The sequence below is a fragment of the Neltuma alba genome, unplaced genomic scaffold, assembly GCF_004799145.2.
Source record: "Neltuma alba isolate B1F8T4 unplaced genomic scaffold, ASM479914v2 tig00002165_pilon, whole genome shotgun sequence".
Lineage (NCBI taxonomy): Eukaryota > Viridiplantae > Streptophyta > Magnoliopsida > Fabales > Fabaceae > Neltuma > Neltuma alba.
In genome coordinates, this window is record NW_021632765.1 from 299,705 (window position 1) to 324,540 (window position 24,836).

Genomic DNA, 24,836 nt, shown 5'->3' on the forward strand with positions numbered 1-24,836 from the left:
CAGACTTTCTCCCACACTTCACCATAACTTGTTTTCCCTACGATCATAGATCAAATTAATTAAATACAATCTGCTCTATAAAATACTAGCTCCTTTTCCTAATATAAATGCTAGTTGTAAATTTACTTTAGTTCTAATATATTCCTTCGGTCATTAATATAAGGTCTATTTAACTAATTTGATTAGATTAAGAAAGTTAGGTAAGTTAGTTAATTATAAGATATATGACACGTTTTTTCTAAAATACCACAATCATCTTTCTTAATACCCCCTCTTTCTCTTCCATTTAATTATGGTTGAGGGAGTATCTATAGGGGTAATTTAGAGAAAATTGATAAATATGATAAATGAGTCTTAAATTTAAAACCAAAACTAATTTAATAATTCGGTCCTATATTAAGGACTGGTGGAGTAAGACCTTAATTTACTTTATTTTTAATATTTATTTTTTTAGTAATTTCTATAATAGTTGCATATGTTAAGGGGAGGATAATTTTAATGTACATAATTAATAAAGAATATTTTAATAAAAATAATATTTATTTGCGACAAATAATTAATTTAATTAATTTTCGTAAATTAGTTATGTAACTCTTATGTTGAATAAAGAAATTAGTATTTTACATGATTATCATACAATGTTCAGTTTCTGCTTTTGTAACTAAAAAATAAACTTCCATTGTTGTTCTTTCTTTTTTTTTTTATTTTAAAAAAACTTTTGATTGATTTCATTGTTTATTGACTATTTTCATGCACGAGTTTCAGATGAATCCATTCAGGCCTACATTATTAATATATTGATAATTTTTTGGACAAATCATTACAATAGCGCTAGAAAGACGCTGCCCGCCGTAAATTACCTTTGATGCTCGGCTTTGAGTTAACGGTGCCTCCCTTTCTTTGGTGTCTGGTGAAACAGTACCAGACAAACTTATTCAAAAAGATAACTCATTGGGACGGTATTTGCGGTTGAAAATTGCCCATGGAAGTAATCGAAAATAGCAGTGATTTGAAGCATGTTTTTCTTGTTCTGGAAAAGAATGGAGATAAGCTCTGCAAATTGCAACATGCCCAAAACTCCGAAAGAGAGATCGAGAGGAGGAAACTGAAGACTGGTGTGGAAGCTCGGGGTGGTCCCGACTCGTTCATTACCGCCATGTGTTCAAGTGTATTTTAGCTCTTCCCTATTCTGCTGATGTGTCCAACTGCTGCTTTTGTGATCTCTCTCATCTTCCCCCACTCGGCCATTTTCCGCCTCAAACCCCTCCATGATTGTTCCTTCCGTGGGTCCCCTCCCCGCGCCTACTCTCTCTTCTTCTTTCTATTTACCTTCTTCACTGCCGTACTTCTTCCGCTTCTCTTTACACGAGTTCATCCATTGCTCAGTTTCAACGACTTGCTTCTGCTGAGCTCCCCCGGCTCTGGGTGATTCGTTCACTCAGTTCCCCCAGCTCCGACTCCATGGCGTCATCCATTGGGTCTTTTCCATTTCTAGTTGAAACTAATGCCCAGGCTTCCATACTGCTTCAAACTAAAATTAATCGTCCTCTTAGCTTCCCATTGTTCGTCCATCGGCACGGCAAGTCTGCTGAAATTAGCAGCTCAAATGCTTCGAGTTTCGGTCATTCAGAGAGTACGGGGATGAATTATGGTAGGCTGATCCATGGGCGCTGTAGGGGTCGGCTATGGCGGACTAACGACATTCGCGCGATAGGGAAGAGTACAGGAACAAGTCAGGACGACGATGGCGCGGAGGATGTGCTTCAGAGCACCATTGAGAAGAGCAAGAAGGTTCTTGCTATGCAAAGGGATCTTCTTCAGCGGGTATTGTCCTCCTACGCTGTAAAATGTGGTTTGCGAATGTCAACATCTTAATATAGGCTGAATACGTTGATCAGTTTGTTAAAACATACGAAATTAAGCTGTTTAATAATGAGCATATTTTCTTGGGGAAGTTAATCAATCGCTGATATGTATCATTCTGTAAACGAATGTTGTTAGCTAAGGCTCTCGATCATTTTTCCTTTGATATTCAATCGTCTGGCTTTTAGGGTCATCATTGAACAGTGGTGCATTCATCGTATCATGGGATGCAACCAAAATAGGCCATGATGTGGATTGGTTACATGATATGAATTGCTGAACTTGATTTTTAAGGTCGTCATTGGGGATTCTTGTACCAGATTAAGAATTTATAAAGCTTCTTCATTATGTTTATGGATTTGATGTGCATTACAACTACATTTCTGTGCCGGCTTTCTTTGATTGGTCCTTTTTATATTTTTTAAACCTTAAAAAATACTCTAAGCACTCTTATGATGATCTTATTTAGTCTTTATTGTCCATCACAGATTGCTGAGAGAAAGAAACTGGTTTCTTCTATAAACAATGACAACATTTTTGAACCAGAAGCGGATGGCAATATTTCTTATGAACTTACTGATGACAATTCTCTGTCAAATGGCTCAAATCCACAAAAAGCATTCATCAGCCGAGACAAGGCTGTTGTATACCAAAATGGCAGTATGTCTTCAAGCAGTTATATCCATTCAAGTGAAGAGGAGTTACCAGAAGCCTTAGCTGTAGGCATTAATCAAGGCTTTGACAAAGTGCAGGAGCAAAATGATAGCATCTCACCTCCTGAAAAGGCTCCCTCCATGTTACCTGTCACTGAACAAGTGGAAGATGGTAAATATGAGACAGTTACTCCAGATACCTTACCAACCTATCTTGCAAACAGCACTGAAACTTCCCCTCTAAAAGTCAAATATGAGGATAGCACGACGGAAACAAGTTCAAGTGAGGCCACTACTGAAGCTGACAACATCGAGAGTGAAGGTGACAAATCTATACCGCTGGCTGGGGCCAACGTCATGAATGTCATATTGGTGGCAGCAGAATGCTTTCCCTGGTCAAAAACAGGTATTCCATTTTTTGTCATTTACAGAGAAGGTTTTCCTTGTTGCATAAAGTTAATGAACTTAATTGTTTACTTGTCAGATTGGCTGAACCCATGGAATTGGTTAATAATTGAAAGTCAAATTTCCAGCCAACCGATTCAATTATTAGAGAAAGGGGAAAATAAAGGTTTAGAACATATATATGTATTAATTGTAATCTTTTTAAACCTTCATGTTTCTCTGGCTTGTTTGTTTGAGAATTTTAAGTATAAACAAAAAGGAAACAACAATTAAAGGAAAACATATACTGTGGGATTCTTCATTCAGACTTCGTATATTTGTCACTGCAAATCCATGCTATGACAATAGTCTAATGTGGCTATATAACGAGGCATATACATGTCACCGGTAGCTGCTACTTCCACAAACAAAGGAATCCCTCCAACTCTATCGCATATCATTTGTTATGTCTTATTGCCCTTCCGTGTATGCTCTTTTTTTCGTTTATGCAATCTAATGATTTGCGCATGAAATTGTAGGTGGACTTGGTGATGTTGCTGGGTCATTACCAAAAGCTTTGGCACGGCGTGGGCATAGAGTTATGGTAATAATTTATTCCTTTACCTAATGAACTGCTCTTTTGTTTTAGATCATGTCGGGGGATGAGAGTCTATATTTTAACTCAATGTTGAACCTTCATGTCATGTGGATGGTGAAGCATACTCTGCTTACTTTTTGGTGTTTGTTCCTGGTTTTGCCTTTGGTTATTTCATCTTCCCAAAACATGTTAGAATGTTGAAATTTGATATTAATATCTCTTCTCATAGAAGCTAAGAAGCTTTGGGCTTTATGTTAACTTTAAAATTATTTTTGTCTCTACCAAATGTTTTAAGTAACGTATAATATAGATCAAATTACCAATGCATAATAAGATTTAATCGTTCATATTACTTTTGTGTATGTCAAGATTTTTTGGGAAGAGATGTCCATTTTCTCATTTCTTTGTACACATCTTCTTAGGTTGTGGTTCCTCGTTACGGTAATTATACTGAACCCCAAGATACAGGAGTACTAAGAAGGTACAAAGTAGATGGTCAGGTATGTATCATATTTTTTAATAAAAAAATTACATTGAAATTGATGGTGATTTAACCTTCCAACACTTTTACTTTCAGGATATGGAAGTAAGATATTTCCAGACATATATTGATGGTGTAGACTTTGTGTTTATTGACAGTCCTAAGTTTCGCCATTTAGAGAATAACATCTATGGAGGAAACCGACTGGTAACGTAACAAACATCTCTTTTTTCTTTGTTGAGGATCAATAATAAGAAACTTTTTTGTTTGTCACAAGTTATATGTGCACTGATCACCTTTTCCCTTTCTGAACCGTGTGTTCTCTTTTATTGATTCTGAGGGTAATAACCAAAATAATATGCTATTCTAATCTTTATTCTCCTGGCAACTCATATTGCATTCGTACACTACTAGTTGCTCAGTCACCCTGTTATAATTTTTTGCACACTTCGCATTCCTTTTGACTATTGTCCTTTGAATGAAACAGGATATTCTAAAGCGCATGGTGCTGTTTTGCAAGGCAGCAGTTGAGGTACATGAAACAAAATCAATCATGTGCGGGCTGCTAAGTTATAACACTCGTTAGATTCAATGTGTCTCATAGTGAATTATGTGTTACCTTTCATTTCTGTTTTTTTTTTTTTTTAATATTTTTAAAACAAAGAAGCTTGGATATCAGATTCTGGACTATAAATAGTCTGCCCTATCCAACCTCAAGTCTCATCACTTTACATTATAAGGGGGGCAAATATATGAAATAGTATTTGGCTCCAATAAATTTGTTGTTCGGTAACACTAATATGTTATCATACATGCTTGTCATGTTGAACTTCCAATAACTAAAACATTTAGTGTTTCCATCATTTTGACTGCTGCTTTGGCTATTCTATTATCCCTGGTAGCATATGTTAGAAACTGTTTCTGTCACCCATTGAACTTACCATCGATTTCATATGAATTTCAACATTGAAAATTCTGTAAATATATGAATTCCTCAAGCAAATGCTTATGCATTGCATTTGGCAAAGGGAAATGATCCAGCCTCCAAAGATGGATGCATCTTACAAATTATGTTGACTGGATTATCTCGTAACTCGAGTGGTTATGTGAATTACAAAAGCCAAAGCTCATATCAGATAATTTCTTATCAAAGTATATATTAGTCGACTATTCATATGGATGAGTAGAGTAACAAAAATAAACAATTTTCAGGTTCCTTGGTATGTTCCATGTGGTGGTATTTGCTATGGAGATGGAAATTTGGTCTTCATAGCAAATGATTGGCATACTGCGTTGCTGCCAGTTTATCTGAAGGCATGTTATCGTGACCATGGTTTGATGAAGTATACAAGATCTGTACTTGTGATTCATAACATAGCCCACCAGGTGACCTCTCTGTCCTATTAATGATTTTACTATTGCGTTTGTTCATTCTATACAGTGAAGGACGCAACTAGAGTTTTACACAATTTTTATCCAGCACAGCTGGTGTACTTGTTTAATTGAACTAGAAAGACTTGCTTGGTGATTTCAATACATGTGGAGGTTTATATTATTTATCTTCGCAGCAAAGTATATGTTGCGAACTTCCTTAGCATAAATCATGGCAGTTAAAAAATGGATAGATAGATAGTTCATGAAGAAAATAGGAGTTGACTGTTCTCTAATTGTTTGCCTATTTTCGGTGGAGAGCATAGGTACATGAAAGGGAGAAATTGCAACAGATCTACCACTCAATCATAAATTCCCAAAATCTGGAATATCAAACAAGCAGAATAAAATTGATTATTCTGGCAAAAAGAAAATAGAAATTGATTTTTACACTTGGAGAAAAACTTTACCCTAACCTCAAATCTTATAAATATTCTGTGATTAAAAATGTTGTGATTGACTGGAGAGAATTGCCAAATATTTGAATGTATCGCTTCATCATGAAGGCCCCATAATTGAGCATTGACTATGCAATGTCCTTGCTATAATTAGTTTTCATTTTGCACCGAGACAAAAGCACCTAATAATCATCCTGAGTATCTTTAGCATCATTATGCTATTGAAAGTGGATGCTAGAATAGCTTTCTCAAACCTTCGTAGGTAACGATCAAAATAAAGGCTCTGCCCTTATTGCTGCAAATCTTTAGAAGAAATCAAACAATTTTACTTATCTGAAGAATCTAATTTATCGTAATGCTCGTGAGTGGAGCCAGACTGAAGCTGATTTATAATTCTCATTAATCAAAGAGTTTTAATGGCATTCTCTTTATTGTAAAGGAGTATTCACACAGTTACTTTCTATGCAGGGTCGGGGTCCAGTTGATGATTTCTCGTATGTGGATTTACCTGAACACTACATAGACCTCTTTAAATTGTACGATCCCGTTGGTGGTGATCACTTCAATATCTTTGCAGCTGGTTTAAAGAGTGCTGACCGTGTGGTTACTGTTAGTCATGGATATGCATGGGAGCTTAAAACTTCTGAAGGTGGCTGGGGTTTGCATGATATAATAAATGAGAATGACTGGAAGTTGAGAGGCATAGTGAATGGAATTGATAACAAAGATTGGAATCCTCAGTTCGATGTTCATTTGAAATCTGATGGCTACACCAACTACTCCATCGAGACGTTCCAGACAGGCAAGCCTCAGTGCAAAGCCGCCTTGCAAAAGGAGCTTGGTTTGCCTGTTCGTGAGGACATCCCAGTAATTTGCTTCATTGGCAGATTAGATCACCAGAAAGGGGTTGATCTCATAGCTGAAGCAGTCCACTGGATGGTGGGCCAGAATGTTCAATTGATCATGTTGGGCACTGGGAGGCCTGACCTAGAACAAATGCTTAGGCAATTCGAATCCCAGCATCATGACAAAGTTAGGGGATGGGTTGGCTTTTCCGTGAAGATGGCTCACAGGATAACTGCAGGTGCAGACATATTGCTCATGCCTTCGAGATTTGAGCCATGCGGTTTGAACCAACTATATGCTATGAATTACGGAACAGTTCCTGTCGTGCATGCTGTTGGTGGACTGAGAGATACTGTGCAGCCTTTTGATCCATTTAATGAGACAGGCCTTGGATGGACATTTGATAGAGCAGAAACAAACAAGTTGATAAATGCATTAGGGAACTGCCTGTTGACCTACAGGGAGTACAAAAAGAGCTGGGAAGGACTTCAGAGACGGGGCATGATCCAGGATCTTAGTTGGGACAACGCTGCTCAGCAGTATGAGGATGTCGCTGTTGCTGCCAAATACCAATGGTGAACCTTCAGCTTCAGCGTCTGTGTTCACTAATTGTAATCTTTGCATCCTTCGTCTTGGCAAGTAATCAATGAGGAGTCCAATCATGCTTGAGTGGTTTTAGGGTTGCGATTCTGTCAAATTAGTTTAACTGACAAGTTTCGAGGTAAATACGTCTGAAGAATTTCTCCAATCAGTTGCCGTTACAGCCTTCAGGATGCCATTCCCGAACGCCAAAATTTTCTGCTGTAACTCATAATGAAACACAGGTCTCCGTTTATACGTCGTCACGACACTTTTTAGTGATTTCATCAAGTTCATTTTTCGCTGTGTTATCTCTTTGGTCATCTTCGACTTTTGGGGTCATATTGTGGGAGTTTAATGACATTCCATGAAATAAGTAGTTAGTGATGCGGGTCATCAATCACTTTAATCACTTTTGAGACTCCAGTTTGGCCTCCAACCACGCCCCCCTCACCCTGAAAAAAAAAACGGCAAGACCTCGTCTGAAAGCCTAAAAGGTATTTTCTCATCAAACTACAGAAGGGGATGCCCTGATAGCAGGGTACGACAGCAGCTTTGGTGGATTAGCTGAATTTAAAAGAGGAATCTCACGCTAATCACGTGACATTAAAAACAATGACACGCCACAGCATTATACAATAGCCCAACTTCTCACAAGGGTCTATAGTACACGACGCCGTATCAACTGTTCTGTGCTTCAAGGATTATACTGCAATCATAATCATAAGTGATAAAATACGAACAATCGAAAGTATAGCCGTTCAATTCTTCAACCACGGATCCCTCATTTTTGAGGCAATTCCAAGTTGTCTAATCCTTCGCATTGCATGCAGCTCCATCGTCCTCGAGAATACAATCAAATCGAATGAACCTCTTTCCTACACTTCACATTGCACTTCACGCACGCAAGTGCACCTGTGCGCATTTGTCAGTCACTCTCAAATCCATATAATGTAGAATCTGTGGATAGCTAGTGGATACGCATTTCTTAAGACGAGGGTGAGGCTTCAAATACTTTCTAACTGATCAGATTATAGTTCAACAAAACTCAGGAAACAATGCTATATACCACCGCTGCATTAGCAGTTATCAGATATATTCTCTCTTAAATTACTAAATAACTCTTGAGTTTTTGTGCACAAGGGCATATGAATTTTAATAGGATAGATTGAATAGAGTATACAAGTCTTGACTATAGAGGATTTGACATAACTTCTTAGAGCAACGGATATAATCCTCTACTCATGAATATAAGACCAATTTTGTAGTATAATATAAGACCCATTTTGTAGTATAAATTACATTATAAAATAAATCTTATATTTAGAACTCGAGGAGCATTAAAATGTATTTGAATAAAAGACTTGAAAAGAACTAAGTAAAAGCTTTTTATTGATTTCATCAATGAGAACAAATGGCCAGCTAAACACTCACCAGCTACATGCTACACTATTACAATCCAAACATAATAACCGATTTTCAAAAGGGGGGAAATCAACTTATACCATTTCGCGTACGAATATTTTATATACCTCAACCACAATTGGTGCTTCATATAAAGGACGCCCTCCTTTCCCGACCAGACTACACAAAGGAACGCGTTGAGAGAAGTCCTGCAAAGCCCTTTGACAGACAGCGCTCAACTGCACATGGCGATTTAGATGAACACAACGGGCTATTGTTTCTAGCAATTCCATTACAATCCTCTATAGCATTTTGAGTATTCCCTCTACTTCTTTTTGAGGGACTCAAGTCAGCAGCATCAGAGATGGGAGTATATATGGCCTCCATATCATCTTTCCCCGTGTCATGCAGTACCTTCCTCTTTAAACCAGATAAATTCTTCATTCCTGTACGAAAACAATATTCAGATATGGGTTTGTGTTCCACCAAGACTCCAATTCATAAGATCAGAAATAACGTAAGTTCATTCAACCTACCAGGAACCAAGTCTTCAAAAATACATAATTGTGAATCGGGATCACCGCAGCTACATTGTAAGTTGGAATTATAATGAGATGATCCTGAGGACCTGCATTACGATATATTTATAATATAATGGTTATTTCAAAAAATGGAAAAAGAAAAAAAAATTGATGTGAGAATTTAGAACAATACCATTTTCCTAACTAAATAACAGAATTTATCAGACACAAATTCGCTTTACAAAGTCAATAATAATAAATCACAAGCATTTAATGATTTCCTTGGACCAAAAAGAAAAATCAAACCTGTACATATGGTCAACAAAATCATCTATTAGAACGGGCCATGCACCTGTAAGAAAGGAAAAGAAATGATCGTTTACTAGTGATCAACATAACATGTCAGTATTAGAACAAGAAGAGAGTTGCACGATCTAGCCAACGTCTGCATTTATTTGATGTCATGAAGCGGATAAGACAAAGATTAGCATACACATTATTCACCGTTAAAAGCAAAAGGGAACTAATAAGCCATGCAAGTATTGTCACAAAATGAAAACATATTGCACAGAAAGAGCAGTGCAAGTGCACGCAAATCTGAATGCAAAGCTAGATGTAATAAGGCACATCATAACAATACCTTCAGGATCATACCCTTCCAGATTTTCATGTGTACACAAGCTGAAAGCTAGCACTTGTTGCCAGGTATCCTCAGAGATGTTGTACCGTTGATTTTTCTAAATAGGATTCAATAGATCAGTTCCTTCAAATGAAAAGCTAAATACCACAGCCATATTCTTCGCCACAAAATTGGTCATTGAAAAAAGATAGTACATCAAGTATAACAGTAAAGACATAATATTCTATAAACATTAAATTTGGTATGCAAAAGTCTTGAATAAAGACAGCCACATTTGCTCCCGGTGTTTATTACCATTTAAGCTTCATAGGCCAACAAAGCCATGTCTACAATTTTCTTTCCCGCCACAAAAGCATTCTGATGTTTGGGAATAGTACCCTTTAAACCTCAACCTTTCAAAGACAGCAATCGTAAGGATGCTAAAGACACCAGCAAGAATGGTTGTTCAACCAATTATAAGGGTCTATGGATTTAAACAAAAGACGTATTACCAAAGTGATATGGATTTGAGATAGCAACATGCAGTCTAACTACTTTTCTACAAGAAAATTGTCAGGTGCAATTTATACGCCTCACATTAAAAGAGAAACAACCAAAAGTTTTTCCTTACTGATATTACTTTTACATAACCAAAAAGAGAATTAAAAAAAAAATCAAGGAACATTTTAGATATGGTAGAAGAAAACAAGTCTAATACATCATATCTAAGTAGACACATGTGGAACACATCAATTTTTAGCATATAACCATTGCTGTACCTCAACAAAATCACACCATTGGCTAAGTAGTGGAAACCGCCCAGCTAGAACCAATTTCCAAGCAGTTATTGCACTGCCTACAGCTGTCAATTATGAAGTTAAAAAAAAAATAAAGAAAGAAAAGAAAAGACACAAATGCAATAACCAGCTGATAAGATTTAATGATTCATGAATTTGTGAAACTAACAAAAACGTTGAGTGGAACTAAATAAACTTGAACACTTACTAATATTCTTTTGACCATTTTCTCGACACATGAAGAAAACAAAATCATAGAAGCAAGAGAATTCCGAAAAATCCACCTACAGAGCCCATATTTGAATTAGCGAAGTGAAGTTATCAAAAAAAACCAGAAGAAAATGAAAGAGAGCTTCTTTGTATCCTGCTTTTTCTCTTTATTTATGAAGCAAAGAAAGCACAAACTTTTAAAATTTCACCATTTCTAGTTTCCAAAAGTTTTAGTGGCAGTGGCAGAGAGGCCACTATACTAATCTTGTTATAATTCTTTATTAGTTCAGGGTATCTTCCTACTTCATAAATTAGGACATTTTCCATAGAGATTAGACAAGTAGTTCAATAGTCCATACTTCAGGCGGAAAAGAAAAATAGTCTATGCATTATCCTGGTCCTCATTGCTATCACCTTAATATGTTAATTTGAAGTTTAAAGGATCTTAGTTCAAACACTAAAGATTTAGTTTGGTCACATATTAACTCCATAGAACTTTGCAGCTAAACTGGACTCTCATAAAGCATTATTCCGTATATTTACATCATTTTAAAAAATTCATTGACGTCCAACTGTTTTATCACCCATCTTTTTTATAATGTTTGCCGATTTTGTTTTCTAGAGAGAGGTAAGTATGCATTCCATGCCTACTTAGAAAGGAACGCCAGAAGCATTATAGGAAGGTTTTAAACGTTAAAGCCTCTGTGGGATAGAACTGTTCATTTGGCTATGCTTTCGTGTCTTGCAGAGAATACTGTTACAAGTGTTTCTACCAATGAAATTCAGAAAGACTGCAGAGAATATTAGGATGCATGTCCCCTTTCTTTTATCCTAAAAAAACTAATTTTAAACTACAAATGACATATAGGACACAGCAGTGTAGTGACCATGCTTCTAGAAAGAGAATAAACACTATCTAAACGAGCAAAGTATCTGAAAAATGAAGTTGAATAAACTCATAATAAACCTTACCGTCAAGTCAAGCCTTGGCATAAGCACTAAGAGTTCATCAAAAATTGTTACCCTGGCAAGTATAGTGTTTCAAGATAGTTAGAAGTAGAAAAGAAAAGCTCCTATATAATGCAATTTTTGGTAAGTTCATATAATATATTCTTATATTTATCACGGTCATAAAAATCATACAGCTGAAAGACATGCACAAGAACATGACAACTACCTTGACCAGATAAACAAATTCATTAACATAGAAGCACAAGTTCAACTAGGATTACACTGGAGAATCATAGACCCAAAAACTGACAGGATTGAGTTGACGTCTTCATCCCAACCACACACCAGTACCAGAAGCATAACTAATATGATAAGAAAAAGATACATAATCAATGAAGATTGGCATACAAGAAAACCATGCTCCATAGTCTGGCTGTTGGATAATCAAGAATGATTGAGTGAGTTAATTTGGTAAGCAATTAAGGCAAGAAAGAACAAGGGGGTACAACTGGCTAGTGAAAGAATGTTTACTAAAAAGCATGATTGATAAGCTGTCTAGGTACAGAATCAAATTTGAAATCAGACTAAACGATTGTAGGGGAATTTCTACAGATTCTTATTAATTAGTCATAGCTTAATACCCTTCTGAAAACCCATATTTCTGTCCTAGTTCTAGTTTGCTGGAGAAAGTAAACAACAGGTTAACATCAGGGTTATTTCAAGTTGCTTTTCTTGTGTTCTTATATCACATTGGTTCTTACTTAAGCACTTTGATTTATCCAAGCAAGCGCCTTTCTAGCAGCATTTGAATGCAGGGTTTTAAAAGTCTAGCGTCTTGATGGCACCTTTGGCATTTAACTTCTCATTAAAGAAGGTAAGTTGCCAAGATAAAAGTTTCTTTCCCTTTTGTCAGAGAATCACTGAAAAATCTCTCATGCCCTACCTTGATTATAAACTATTAACGAACTTATAAAAAACAATAAGGTACAATTTCAGTAATAGGATTCCAAATCTTAGGAAACACAAACAGAAATAAGAATACATTCCACCAACTAGCCAACATCTGCAAGTTATGCATCATGAAAAGAAGGACAGGGAATGAATGGACAAAGAAATGGACAGTTAGAAGCAGATAGTTAATTCAAGTCAGTGAAAACTCTCGTGCATGATTTTAATATCAATTCCTAGCGAAAGATTGAAGTTTCCAAACATCTGCACAAAAGAACACATCCATACCCCATACGAACTCTGGACTCTGCTAATTTCAAGAGCCGTGCCAACGCCTCCCTCGAGTGTCTAGCCTTCTGAAGGTCACTGTCTTGCCTGTAGCCCTCTTCCGCATGAAGAGGCGTATTTCCAGTTCTAATGTCTGCAGAAGATGCTCAAATATCACATAAACGACCACAATGCACCAGGCGCCTCCTTTCTCTAGGTCTCGGACCCAATTCAGCTCGGCAATATAAAAGATAATACTTTACTTTCAAATTGCACTTAAAAAAAATAAAGCCTTCAGCATTTAAGATTTCTTTTAAGAAGACAGAATTCATTTACAGAGGAAACATCTCCAGTTGCATGTGCCATAGCAAAATACTCTGTTCTTAGACCCTTACATCAAAGATGCCCGCGAATTGCGCTAAACGCGGTGTTGCAAATGAATGGTAAGCGAATAAGAAAAAAGAAAAAGAAAAGACGTGTCTTTCATAACAGCCAGGAAACTAAACATGGAGTTCAGAATCAAATTATGGAAACAAACCAATACGATGTTTGAGTCTGAATGGAAAAATAGAGCAGCCAGCACGATAAAGAACCCAATTCCATAATTTTCCGGGAGCGAGAAAACGATGAAAAATGATGAAATCGTAGGGAAGTATTTGAAAAAGAAGCTTACCACGGTATCGACGATATATGTCAAAGATGTCGATCCGAGCGGAAGCCAATGGATCCATGGATCAACTCGCCTGCGAAGCAGTCGGAGCTAGCAGCAGGGATGAAGAAGATACAGCGAGAAACAAACCCTGCGCTGAAATTCAAGCAAGCTGCTTCGGAGGGAGCCAGACTGTATCTGATCTCTCTCTCTCCCCCTCTCTCTCTAAGTTTCAGTTCATCGTCTTCTCCGCGTCCGGGTTGATTTCCGCGACCGCGGCTGAGAAAAGCAAAGATATTTGTAATATAATTCAGTTAATAGATATACATACGCACATACAGAAAAGAAAATAAGAGCGGCTTTTGTTTTTGAAAATCGAAAGGCGTTTGGTGAAAAAAAAAAAAATATATATATATATATATTTAAAAAGGGGAAAAAGGACACTTGTACGTTGTCTTAAGAAAACAGAGACTGTTTCATGTATCCGTGAGGACAGAGGAGGACATTAAAAAGAAAGGAAACGGTAAAACAAACGAATAAAAGAGGCTGAGTTGTTTTACGGTAGTCTTGCCCAGGAAGATGCTCCTCAACTGTCGATTGCTTTGGTTTGTCGGTAGGGGCCGCGTCAAGCAGCAAAGCCTCTACCTTTCAATTTGCACGGCTGAAATTGAATATGCATTCCACCCACATTTCATATATTCTTATTTTTGTATGAATTATCGATGGAGCTTCTCTACTTTCAAATTCATTACATATAGACAAAGCTCAATTTCTTTGAAAAAATCATTCGTTATGCTTGAATGAAATTGAGGAGCTATTTCCTATCCTCCCCGTCAAGTTCTTAAATCATATCGAATCTGCTTAGCCAAGCCGCGGTTGTTTTTAGTTTGAATCCATCTCGTCTAATACATAAACCCCATGTGGTTAATTTGGCCAAACAAGAAAAACCCCCACGTGGTTAATGGGAAAAAAATTCACCCCACTAGGTGGTGCTAGCATGTAATGTAACCCAAGCAAAGGGCATGCATTCGTTTAAGTATCAGTCTTTTTGTTTCATCAGTGAATAATTACTGGTCTTTCAAGAAAAATAAATAAATTTAGCATAATTTTACCAAATTTTCAGAAAATAAAAAAATTAAGAATCACTAATTTTAAAAGGAAAAAAAAACATACTTCACCACATGTTTGTCGGACGGAGGAGGATTTGGACATCCGAACTGAAAATAACTATTGACGCCACGACTTTCCACGAAGGTTATAGAGTACCGATTAAAACTCTTCCAATTTTAACTATTTAAGCTTTTGGGTTATTGCCAGACGATCAAGCCCCAATCATTCTTGGGATATATATACATCTATATGTGTGTGTGTGCACACGCTCATTATATATATATATATATATATATATATATATAGCAGCAATCTATGTGATAAAGAAAACTTACATTTGAAGATCCTAATAAAAATTACATTAAAAATATTTTTAAATGGATAATTATCCTTCAGAATAAAAATTATAATGTTAGAACTTAGGATTCATCTAACAGCATGACTATTTTTTCAAGTGTATTAAATATTTTAAAATATTTTTTTAAAGGTATTCAACATTCTAAAATGCTTGTGATGCAATTTTGTATTTGAAATATTAAGTTACTAGATACACTTAAAATATACTTTAAACTTTAAAGTGTTGAATGACTTACAAAATATTTAAAGACGTTGAACACACTCAAAAAAAATTTTCAGGATGTTTGTAAATTTTAATCCAAAATTATAAATGCCATGCTTAATGAAGTATATTAAGAAATGTGAAGTTATTTAGGTTAAGATGTAAATTTATTCTAAAAATTTTTACATAAAAGTGCTGGCCTTGGAATTCTTTTTTAGTGTAAATTTCCCAAAAGTTTAGAATCAACATTGTTTCCTATCATTAAAAATGATAACAATTAATGTTATTATTTTAATGTTATGATTTTAAATTTCTGCATAAATTTGTATTTGAAAGAATTTTCAAATCTGTACACTTAAATCTAAGTTATATTATTTTAAAGGGTTATGATACATTCAATACGTTGAAATATTTTATCAAATGCATCCAACATCTTAATATATCTTATGATGCATCTAGTACTCCAAAATATATTTTCAGGTGTATCCAACATCCAAAATATTTTGTGGTGTATCTAGCATCTCAAAATATTTTTTTTAAATACGTCCAGCATCCAAAAATATGTTTTGCTACATCCAACAACAAAGTAAAAAAAATTTTAAAGTGTTGAATACCCCTGAAAAATATTTTAAAATATTAAATATATTACAAAATATTTTAAGATACTAAATACTACCTCCAGTCCTAATTATAAGACCCAGTTGATTTATTTGAAGAGATTAAGGAAGTAAGTTATGTTAGTTATTTGTAATAAATAAATATTGTCATTTCTAAAATATCCTTGTTAATTAAGTGTATTGGCAAGAACTATTATTATTAGAAGGACTATCTTGGAAAAAAATACATAAATATAAGAGACAAAATGGATTGGGGTCTTATAATTAGGACCAGACAAAAAGTCAAACGGAGTCTTATATTAAGGATCAAAGGTAGTATATTTTAAAATTTTTTTTGACATAGTAGATGTATCTCAATCCTGTTTTAAAAAGGGGGGTGGGGGGAGTCGTGCTCCGTATCTTCAAATCAACCGAGAAAAGGTTTCTGACATAATGGAACAAGTTTCTCCGAAAACGTTCTTGATCCCTCCGAGGCGACGTAATGGCCGACCTATTCCTTTCCATTAGCTTGCAGTTTCCTTTCATTTCTTCTTCCAAAAATTTTTCAATTCAACACTGTGCAAGCGCAGCTCCTCCCCCCCCCCCCTCCTCTCTCTCTGCCGACGAAACATGTCCTCTGATTCCGATGCCACCTCCCCCAATTCATCATCTGCGCCTCCACTGCAACTGGACGATCCCCAAATTCGAAGATTGTCTATGCTTCTCCCTCTGCTTCTCAGTTTAGCGCCCCCTCGCCAGGCCCCAGAATTTGATCCTGGTAGCCACCGTGGCCGAGTACGAATCATCGTAGTTGACCCTTCAGCGGGAGCCATGATCGTGATCGAAGGCTCCGGAGATCTCCAATCCGTGCTTCAAGGCCTATCGGTGAAGTCCGGGGCGTTGCCGGCGTCCAAGGATTCGATTCAGGCCATGCCCAGAGTGGTGGTGACCGAAGAAGGCACGGATTGTTCGATCTGCTTGGAAGCTTACGAAGTGGGGGGCGAAGCTAGGGAAATGCCGTGCAAGCATAAATTTCACTCGGGGTGTATTGAGAAGTGGTTAGGGATTCACGGGTCTTGCCCAATCTGCCGATATGCCATGCCGGCGGAGGAGGAAGACATTAGTATCGCCGGCAGCGAGGGCGAGCCAGATGGCGGCGAGAGGAGGGAGAGCGGTGAGGGTTTGGTATCCGTGAGTGTATGGGTGAGGTCCCTGGACGAAGACGATGATGATCCGATGGAAGTGGATTCAGAGTGGGATGATGGATCCGGGGGATCCAATAATGATTCGCGAGAAGAAGGAAATTCAGCAGGGGATGGGGACTCGTTGATGATGGATCAAGAGCCACAAGACATGGAATTCTGAAGAAGGAGCTGGTTGATATTGGCCTCCTTGCAAGTTGTCTTTACCTTGAATCTGGAAATGTGTTAGAATCTGTAGGAGTTAATGGTGTATGCAGTTACAGCAAAAATGTTGTCTTTGTTCAATGTAATTTGTTGATGTAAAGATGAAATGGATGTTAGTGGTGTTTGATTGTGATTCCAGTTTGTATTAAGACTCGTGCCTTTGAGAAAATGAGAGGGGAGGGAGTTAAAGAATAAGAGGAGGAGGGCGCGTCAAATGAAGTGGAAACTTCGGCGCTGCTTCCCTGCGATGCTTCAGTCTTCAAGACTGAGGTGAGGTGAGGTGAGGTCAGCTGCATTCCTGAGGAAGCCTGCCAAAGCAAGCACTTCCTGCTTAATTATTAATTAATTTATTATTAATCAGCTAATAATCGGAATTGCCCTCGTCCCCGGGCTTCAAGGCCGTTTGGCCCATACAGCCTACTGGTATTGCAGAGCCGTAGAAAGCCCCATTTCTTGAAACCAAATTATCTCTTCTTCTTTCTTTCTTTTTTTGTGTATAAATATTTTGTCACTATTCTCTCTCCCTCTTTTTTTGCCAACTGTCACTAATCAGATCTTAATTTGATTATAGGATCTCACAGTTATAATTTTAAAATCTCCGATTAGAAATTACTGCAAAAATTGTCATTTGTTTTTTTAAAGTATAATTAATTGCTATTATTTGGCTAAAAAAATTACTATTAAAATATTTTAGAAGACAGATTTAAAATTTTAAAATTTAAGTGGTTTTTTTTAATTTTCTCTATTTTCTTCCAACTATCACTAATAAGATCTTAACATCATTATCGAATCTCAGATTTGTAATTACCAAGGTCTTTGAATGTTTTTTTTCTTTAAACTCTAGTTATTATTTTGGCCTGAGTTACATGAAAACATTAAATAGTGAATTTTAATGGATTGAAAAATTATTGATGTATGAATACCAGTGCAGGGAAATTTTTAACCATGATTTCTACCCGCTAAAATTTTACTTTTACAATAAATTCATGTCTACTTGTATTTGAAAAAACAAAAATAATGAAGAGCGTGCAGTAAAAATGTATGAATTTTAAACTGTTACCCCACAAATATAACAATAATATCAATGGAGCCAAGTAAATAATATAATTACTGAAAAATTCTAGTGACAACTTTCTGCAATGATAAATTTCAAGATAAGAAATGATAACTAGTCACTTTTCATTGAGACTTATTGGTAATTATTTTCTTTCTCTCAATATCAATTGATGGAAGAAATCGTGACGTTTTATTAGAGTAACTCAGAAAAGAAATATAAAATTTTACAATGCAACCATATATTTATGTATTAGTATCTACCTAGCTGAACAATAGAAAAATGATTACAAGCTATTCCGGCAAAAATTCTCGAGTGCACATTACGTGAGATCTAATATGTTTCGCTGACCCCACTTTGCAGTACTTGTGTTATGAATGAGCTTCATCATCACTCCTCACCAGTAGTCACCACAAGAACAAGTCCCATTTCTGAAATGGTGGAACCTGCTAGCGTCCCTCAACACGATTTCTCGCCCAGTAACCATGGCTATGTATTTAATCGCATTATGGCAGTCACTACAAATGCGATGGCTCTGAGTTATCTGCAAAGGCGTCCATTTTTTTGTGCTGATCAATCCAAAAGCTATTGCTAATTTCTCGCTATGGTATTTCAATACACGCTGTTCTTCTTCATCTACATCAGGAAGCAAGGTACTGTTCTCCACCATGTAACCATGTCTTGATATCTCGAGCATCAGATTGTCCACTTCTTGGTATATTTCTTTCACTTGCGGGTGGGATTTATCTCCAGAAAGGAAAGCAAATGTCTGTTTATTAACTTCAATCCAGGTACATGCTGGAAGCATTCTTAAACCCTTCCTCTTTAAGGTCTGAACAACACCAGCCGCTTCCTTCAACTTGCCAGCTCTGTTATATATATTCAACAGCACCACATAATTGCTCAGCTTCTCAGGCTCCATTCCATATAGTTTTTCAGCCGCAAACTTCCCGAGCTCTAAATTCTCATTCATTCGGCACGCTGTCAGTAACGCTGCCCACATGTTAGTCGTTGGTTGAAAAGGTGCACTTCTGATTAATGCAAATGCCTCGTCTAAAAGACCCTCTCTACCTAACAATTCGATCATACACGCATAATGCATTGCTCGGGGCTTAATCTTATGGTCTCGAATCATATATTGAAAAATCTCCCAACCTCTTTCTGATAATCCTGAATAACTGCAAGCAGACAGGACAGCAAGAAAAGTGACATGGTTGGGAATCATCCCTTCTCGAAGCATCTGCTCAAACATACTTACTGCTTCATCACCCTGACCATGATTGCCATATCCAGCAATCAATGCGTTCCAAGATATAACATTCTTGCAAGGCATCCTGTTAAAAACATGACGAGCATCTTCCATCCTACCCCATTTGCTATAGAAGTCCACGAGAGCTGTGTTAGCCACTATATCAGAACCAAAACCATGACGAACTAAAGCAGCGTGAGCTTGTTTTGCATGTTCCAGTGAGGCCAATCTTGCGCATATTCTTATAACTATTGACAATGTAAAATGGTCCATTTTAACACCACAATTGCGCATCTCATAATACATTTCCAGCGCTTCCTCACTATAACCATGAAGCGCATAACCGGCAATAATGGAATTCCATCCTACAGTTGTCTTTTCTGGCATTAAATCAAACACAAATTGAGCATCTTCAATGACGCCACACTTACTATACATGTCAATCAGTGCACAAGACACAAAAATATCTTCACCCACACCCATTTTCAGAGCGCATGAATGAAACTGCCTTCCTACATGAATGAGACTCAATCCAGCAGACGCTCGAACCATGGTAGCGAAAGTGCGAGAGCAACCATCAGAAACCTCTTCCCACATCGTTAGAAATAATCTAAGGGCTTCCATGTATCTTCCAGAGTCTACAAGTCCCCCCAGGATTGTGTTCCAGGACAACAAGTTCCTCTCAGGCATTTCACCGAACAGTTTGCACGCATCGATCATCATACCGCATTTCACGTGCATTAGCAACACTCTGTTCCTCATATACAGATCTGGCTCAAACCCATTAGTAACCATGTAATTGAACACCCTCTTTACACCTCTTATCGATTTCAGACTAACGCAAGCACTCACCAACGCATCGTACGTACTGCTACCCACATCATAACCACTTTGAAGCTCCAAAAATTCAAACAATTCGAGCGCTTCGCGGTACCTACTGCACAAAACCAGCTTCTCTATCTGACTACATAGTCCTGGAGGGGGTTTTTTAACCTGGGATTTCTCCAAGATCGGTTCTTGTCTTTCATCAAAACCGATTTTCGAAGGTTTTGGCGTCGGCCGCGGTCGCAATCCTTGTTCCATAGAGGAACAATGGATCTGCGAAGAAGCTTTCCTCCATTTTCTTTCTTTTAAGAGACACTTATTGGACGAAAATGCAAATCCACGAGGAGTTTGGATTTGATCCAAAGACAAAGTTTGATGACGGGAGAGGGGGATTTCCATGTCTCCGAATAAAAAGCGAATCTAATAGAGGGCAAGAAGAAAGGGAAAAAAAAGACTAGCGAGAGAAGAGTGGGCAGCAAGTGGGAATAACCAAGAAGGCGATGATAATGGAGTGGACAGAGGGTGCGAAGGTGACTTCATGTTGGGTTAGAAGGAAGAAAGGGAAGTCAAGAAGGGAAGAGGCGGCATCGAGGAATCCGCCAGATTTGGACAACGAGGAATGAGGTAGGTTTGGTAGTTGCAAAGATGAGGAAATAGCACCGGCGATACTTCCTATGCTCATCTCCAAATCCACTGGAATGACATGCTCTGCTTTTGCTTTCGAATTCAGCCTAGCCCAACCTCCGCCTTCTTATTATCTACTATTTCTTCCCATAAATTGGCCCTCCAGTATGGGAGTATGGGTGGAAACGAGGTGATTATTAAAATTTTTATATTGTACTTCCGATGCTAATATAAAAACTAGCTGGATTGAATTCGATACAAAAAATAAAATTTAATTTACTTTATTTTATCTTGTTTCTCAAATTAATTATTTAATGTCATGTGAAGATATTTTAGAAAAATTAAGTAACATTTGTTATAATTAATTGACTTTTTTAATATGGGATATCCAAATTAATTAATTAAATAGCTTTTATACTGAAAACTATAAAAGATATAAATATCTAGATTAGATTTTTTTTTTTGGTTGCAATGTGATTAAAAATGGAACAAATTTGTAAAAATTCGCGTAAAATTTCAATTGCATTGAAGAAGGGAGGCAGAGATGAGGCTTTTGAAAAGGAAGAGCGTGCGAGAGGTTGAAGTGAGTGAATATTTTTGAGAAAGTAAACAAAAGAAAGGAGACAGTGATTTTTTTTCTGTTATTAAAAACTGAGTGTTGGTGGAAGTGGAACTTAAGGGGGAAAATTGAAACCAATGCTTGATGGGATCGAGGAGGGATTGGTTGGAGAATCAACATGAAAAGTCACGCAAGCACGCAAAAACAAGGTTTTGTTCTGTTTTGTTCTAATCATCTCCTCTGTTATGGTCATGGCCAGTTCTTTCCCCATACACAGGGATTAGGAAGGGGTAGAGGCTAGCAGATTGGTTGACAAATCAAGCAGAAGAGATGATGCCTATCGGTGTCTGCCATTTTGATTGCCCACCAAATGCATGTTTGTTTTCTTTTCTTCTTCTGGCCACGCCAACTGAGATCTTGTTTTAATTTGCTGTTAGAGGATCTTTTCAGTCTAGTGAGCCCTTAGATTTTGCTCTCCCTTGGCTTTGTCCAAAGGGGAAAAAAGAGAGAATGTGTGAAGGCTTTTTTTAAAGGACGTAATGACCTTGATAGTCACGAAAATTTTTCTCATTGTCCTTGTTTATATAAAGCGACTAAGCTACAACGTGTAGCTATTTTCTATAGTGATCTAAAACCAAATGTGATTGATATTTAGTATTTTAATTCTATGCCACCGCAAAATCATATGCCAGGGAGGAACAGCCGTTGGAGTCCCTGAGAGAACTAGTACGTTCTAAAGCAGTGTTCATAGATTCAATCAACCTTTTCAAACATACAACAAAAATAAAATTAAAGTTCAATCTCAAAGTACGATGATCAGGATATAACTGTTGGAGTGATCGATTTGGATTCTTTCTGAAATTTACGAAGACGAAAAACATAAGTTACGGCCAAGGTAAAGGCAGGGCACTTTTTGGACCTAAGAAAAATAATGGCAGGTTAGGCAGTGAATGTGATGCAATAGTTTGCTGACCTTTCAAATAATAGTGCTCCCTTACTTTCAGGCCATACGAGAACTTCTCATTCGCCCTGTAAAGTGTACATAACTTTCCCTTCAGTTGTCCACCAATAATGACCAATGAGGAGCTTCGCTTGCCAATGAAAAACATCAATGCAATGCTGTTCTGGAACACTGTCAAGTCAATTTGAAAAAAAGGTTTCTTCGGATTCCGGAAAGATGTGATCACACTATTGTACTGATGTACTTGCACAATCAGAATTCCCGATGATTGGGAAAGCTTGTATGACAAGAGCAGGACACACGCAAAAACAACGCAAACAGATGTTAGTTAAACTTGCACAGCGAATCAGACTACAGTAGGAGGCATGATTGAAAAGAAAAATCATTGGCTTCACTTATATATGAGCGAGACATTAGCCTCAATTTTTCCCCTTGTCATTCAATTTCAATTCATACCAAGGACTAAATTCATGACAAATTCAACTAGATCACCTGAGTCTACGTGGCAAATCAGGCAGTGAAACAACTTACATAGCTCATGACGGTCAGATTCACAAACTCTGCGTAGAAAATAAAGAAACTTAAATACGAGCAAACTATCATGCCTTCTCATAACATGTCTAGATTGGAACTTGACAAGGCTCAAATGTATGTTCATAATAACGCCAGATAACCAGAATAACAATCTCCTCTATTATAACATGCTAACCATGAGATACTGTGGACATTGATCCCCAAACTGATATTACTGCTATCATGAAGAATGATGAAATTCAGATACCTAAAACAGGAAAGTAATCCCCAGAAGCGAATTTAATAAGGGGTTATTATATTCCAAGGTGTGACAAATTCATTATGATCGATATTTCATCATAAGCTTACAACTTATTGCCCAGAGGGCTTATTCAAAGACAAAATAGGCTAGTCCCCTATTAGATAGACCAGAGAAGGCCTAAAAGTTGAAGGGTCTCGTCTCATGTGTGATCCTACTTCCTGATCTTTCGATGCTTCTTGGGACCTGGAACTTGTAATCTACCAACAGAACACCCACACTTTGCCCTGAGAATAAGAACAGCCCTTCCGTTAGGGGGTGCCATCTTCCTGAGTTGAGCTTCCAATTCCCTGTTTTGATGGCGAGCCAGTTCAAACAAGCCCTTCTGGAATCCATCTCCATCTGTTCCCAATGAAGCTGACTTTTTCACGCAATCCTCTGTCTCCAATTGAATGTCAAATTCAACAGAATTTTTTAGGCCCTTGCAGTTGGGATTTCCACATTTTCTACCCGTCCATGTCACAACTAAGAAAGTAGCCAATACAGCGGAAGAAACACTAAGTCCTATAGAGATGTAGATCAATGGAGCCATAGAAAACTCCTCTTTCACCGCATCCAGGATTGTCCCACCAATCTCAATAGATTTAATTATCAAAATCTGGATATAGGGAAATAACAAGAATCCGCATGCGCAAATTACAGCGATAAATATCACTACATCGACCACCGCAAATCGAGATCGATCGCAAGGTGGAATTTGCAGACTATTGAAAGAAGCGGGCGTCTTCCTATTACGCAGGATGTTATTGCTTCTCCTCGATTTAGAGCCGAAGTCGGCTGAACAACTAGAATTCGCCATAGCAGGGGGGTGGTCAACGGACTGGCAGAGCGAGATAGAGTTATCGAAATAGAACATTTCAGATAGAACCCAGAAATTGAATCCAATCAACGATTGCAGAAAAATCACAGATTAAAACAATCAATCTAGACTAGAATCGGATCGATCCAAATCGTTGAAATCAAAAAGAGAAGAAATTGAAGTGATCCAGAAAGATCGAAAGAGGTCGGTGCCCAGATGCATCAATCTCTTTTTCCCCACCTTTCAAGGCAGTTTTTCACAGCTCAAATCCAGTACGTGATGCAACCTAAGAGTTACTTTAAATTGAATAGCTAAAAGGCCAAAACTGATAGAGGAGTGAAATGGGGTTTAAGGCCGGCTTGAAGAGTTCCAAAGAGGAAGAAGCACCAGAGAGGACAAGGGAGAGTCATTACTAGTCTTCATATGTTATCAGGATTCGCCATTTCGCAAACGAATCGTACAGAAGCTTGCATTTTGTTTGTAATAAACATTTGGAAAGCGAGAGCGTCGAACGAGGATGAATAACGTCGTGGGCTGTTTCCACAATGGGCTTGATTTTGCTTTTATTGATTTCAAATTATTATTTACAAATGATATGGTGGGCCATATTCTATGGGCTAGCTTCACTATGGCCCACCTCTCCAGGGTAAATATAATCAATTA

At 37.4% G+C, this 24,836-nt stretch overlaps 5 protein-coding genes across 6 annotated transcripts; 2 read left to right on the top strand and 3 right to left on the bottom strand.

Moving 5' to 3' along the window:
* Positions 1–1,313: 1,313 nt before the first annotated feature.
* On the top strand, positions 1,314–7,645 carry LOC114718603 (granule-bound starch synthase 2, chloroplastic/amyloplastic). The gene is made up of 8 exons (XM_028903972.1): positions 1,314–1,824; positions 2,352–2,922; positions 3,440–3,504; positions 3,921–3,998; positions 4,076–4,186; positions 4,467–4,511; positions 5,192–5,365; positions 6,277–7,645. The coding sequence occupies exons 1-8, from the start codon at positions 1,462–1,464 to the stop codon at positions 7,231–7,233; spliced, it is 2,364 nt and encodes a 787-aa protein (XP_028759805.1). The 5' UTR covers positions 1,314–1,461; the 3' UTR covers positions 7,234–7,645.
* Positions 7,646–7,801: 156 nt separating this feature from the next.
* LOC114718803 (uncharacterized) lies at positions 7,802–14,222 on the bottom strand. Of its 2 annotated transcripts, XR_003737853.1 has the most exons (11): positions 14,160–14,222; positions 13,624–13,878; positions 12,972–13,104; positions 11,757–11,808; positions 10,783–10,858; positions 10,557–10,639; positions 9,799–9,895; positions 9,465–9,510; positions 9,174–9,265; positions 8,766–9,083; positions 7,802–8,148 (listed from the first exon to the last, which is right to left on the bottom strand). XR_003737853.1 is itself a non-coding variant. In XM_028904248.1 (10 exons), exons 2-10 carry the CDS (start codon positions 13,679–13,681, stop codon positions 8,818–8,820), a joined length of 903 nt encoding a protein of 300 aa, XP_028760081.1. In that variant the 5' UTR covers positions 13,682–13,878; positions 14,160–14,222; the 3' UTR covers positions 8,598–8,817. The 2 variants fall into 2 exon arrangements, 1 of the variants encoding a protein (XP_028760081.1); XM_028904248.1 differs by lacking the exon at positions 7,802–8,148 and having other exon boundaries at positions 8,598–9,083.
* Positions 14,223–16,494: 2,272 nt separating this feature from the next.
* Positions 16,495–17,229, top strand: LOC114718470 (E3 ubiquitin-protein ligase MPSR1-like). The gene has a single exon (XM_028903793.1). It carries the CDS (start codon positions 16,495–16,497, stop codon positions 17,227–17,229), a length of 735 nt encoding a protein of 244 aa, XP_028759626.1.
* A 1,428-nt stretch (positions 17,230–18,657) lies between these two features.
* Positions 18,658–21,105, bottom strand: LOC114718377 (pentatricopeptide repeat-containing protein At5g50390, chloroplastic-like). The gene has a single exon (XM_028903678.1). It carries the CDS (start codon positions 20,795–20,797, stop codon positions 18,722–18,724), a length of 2,076 nt encoding a protein of 691 aa, XP_028759511.1. The 5' UTR covers positions 20,798–21,105; the 3' UTR covers positions 18,658–18,721.
* Positions 21,106–23,337: 2,232 nt separating this feature from the next.
* Positions 23,338–24,632, bottom strand: LOC114718402 (uncharacterized protein At5g19025-like). The gene has a single exon (XM_028903697.1). It carries the CDS (start codon positions 24,228–24,230, stop codon positions 23,529–23,531), a length of 702 nt encoding a protein of 233 aa, XP_028759530.1. The 5' UTR covers positions 24,231–24,632; the 3' UTR covers positions 23,338–23,528.
* Between the last annotated feature and the right edge of the window lie 204 nt (positions 24,633–24,836).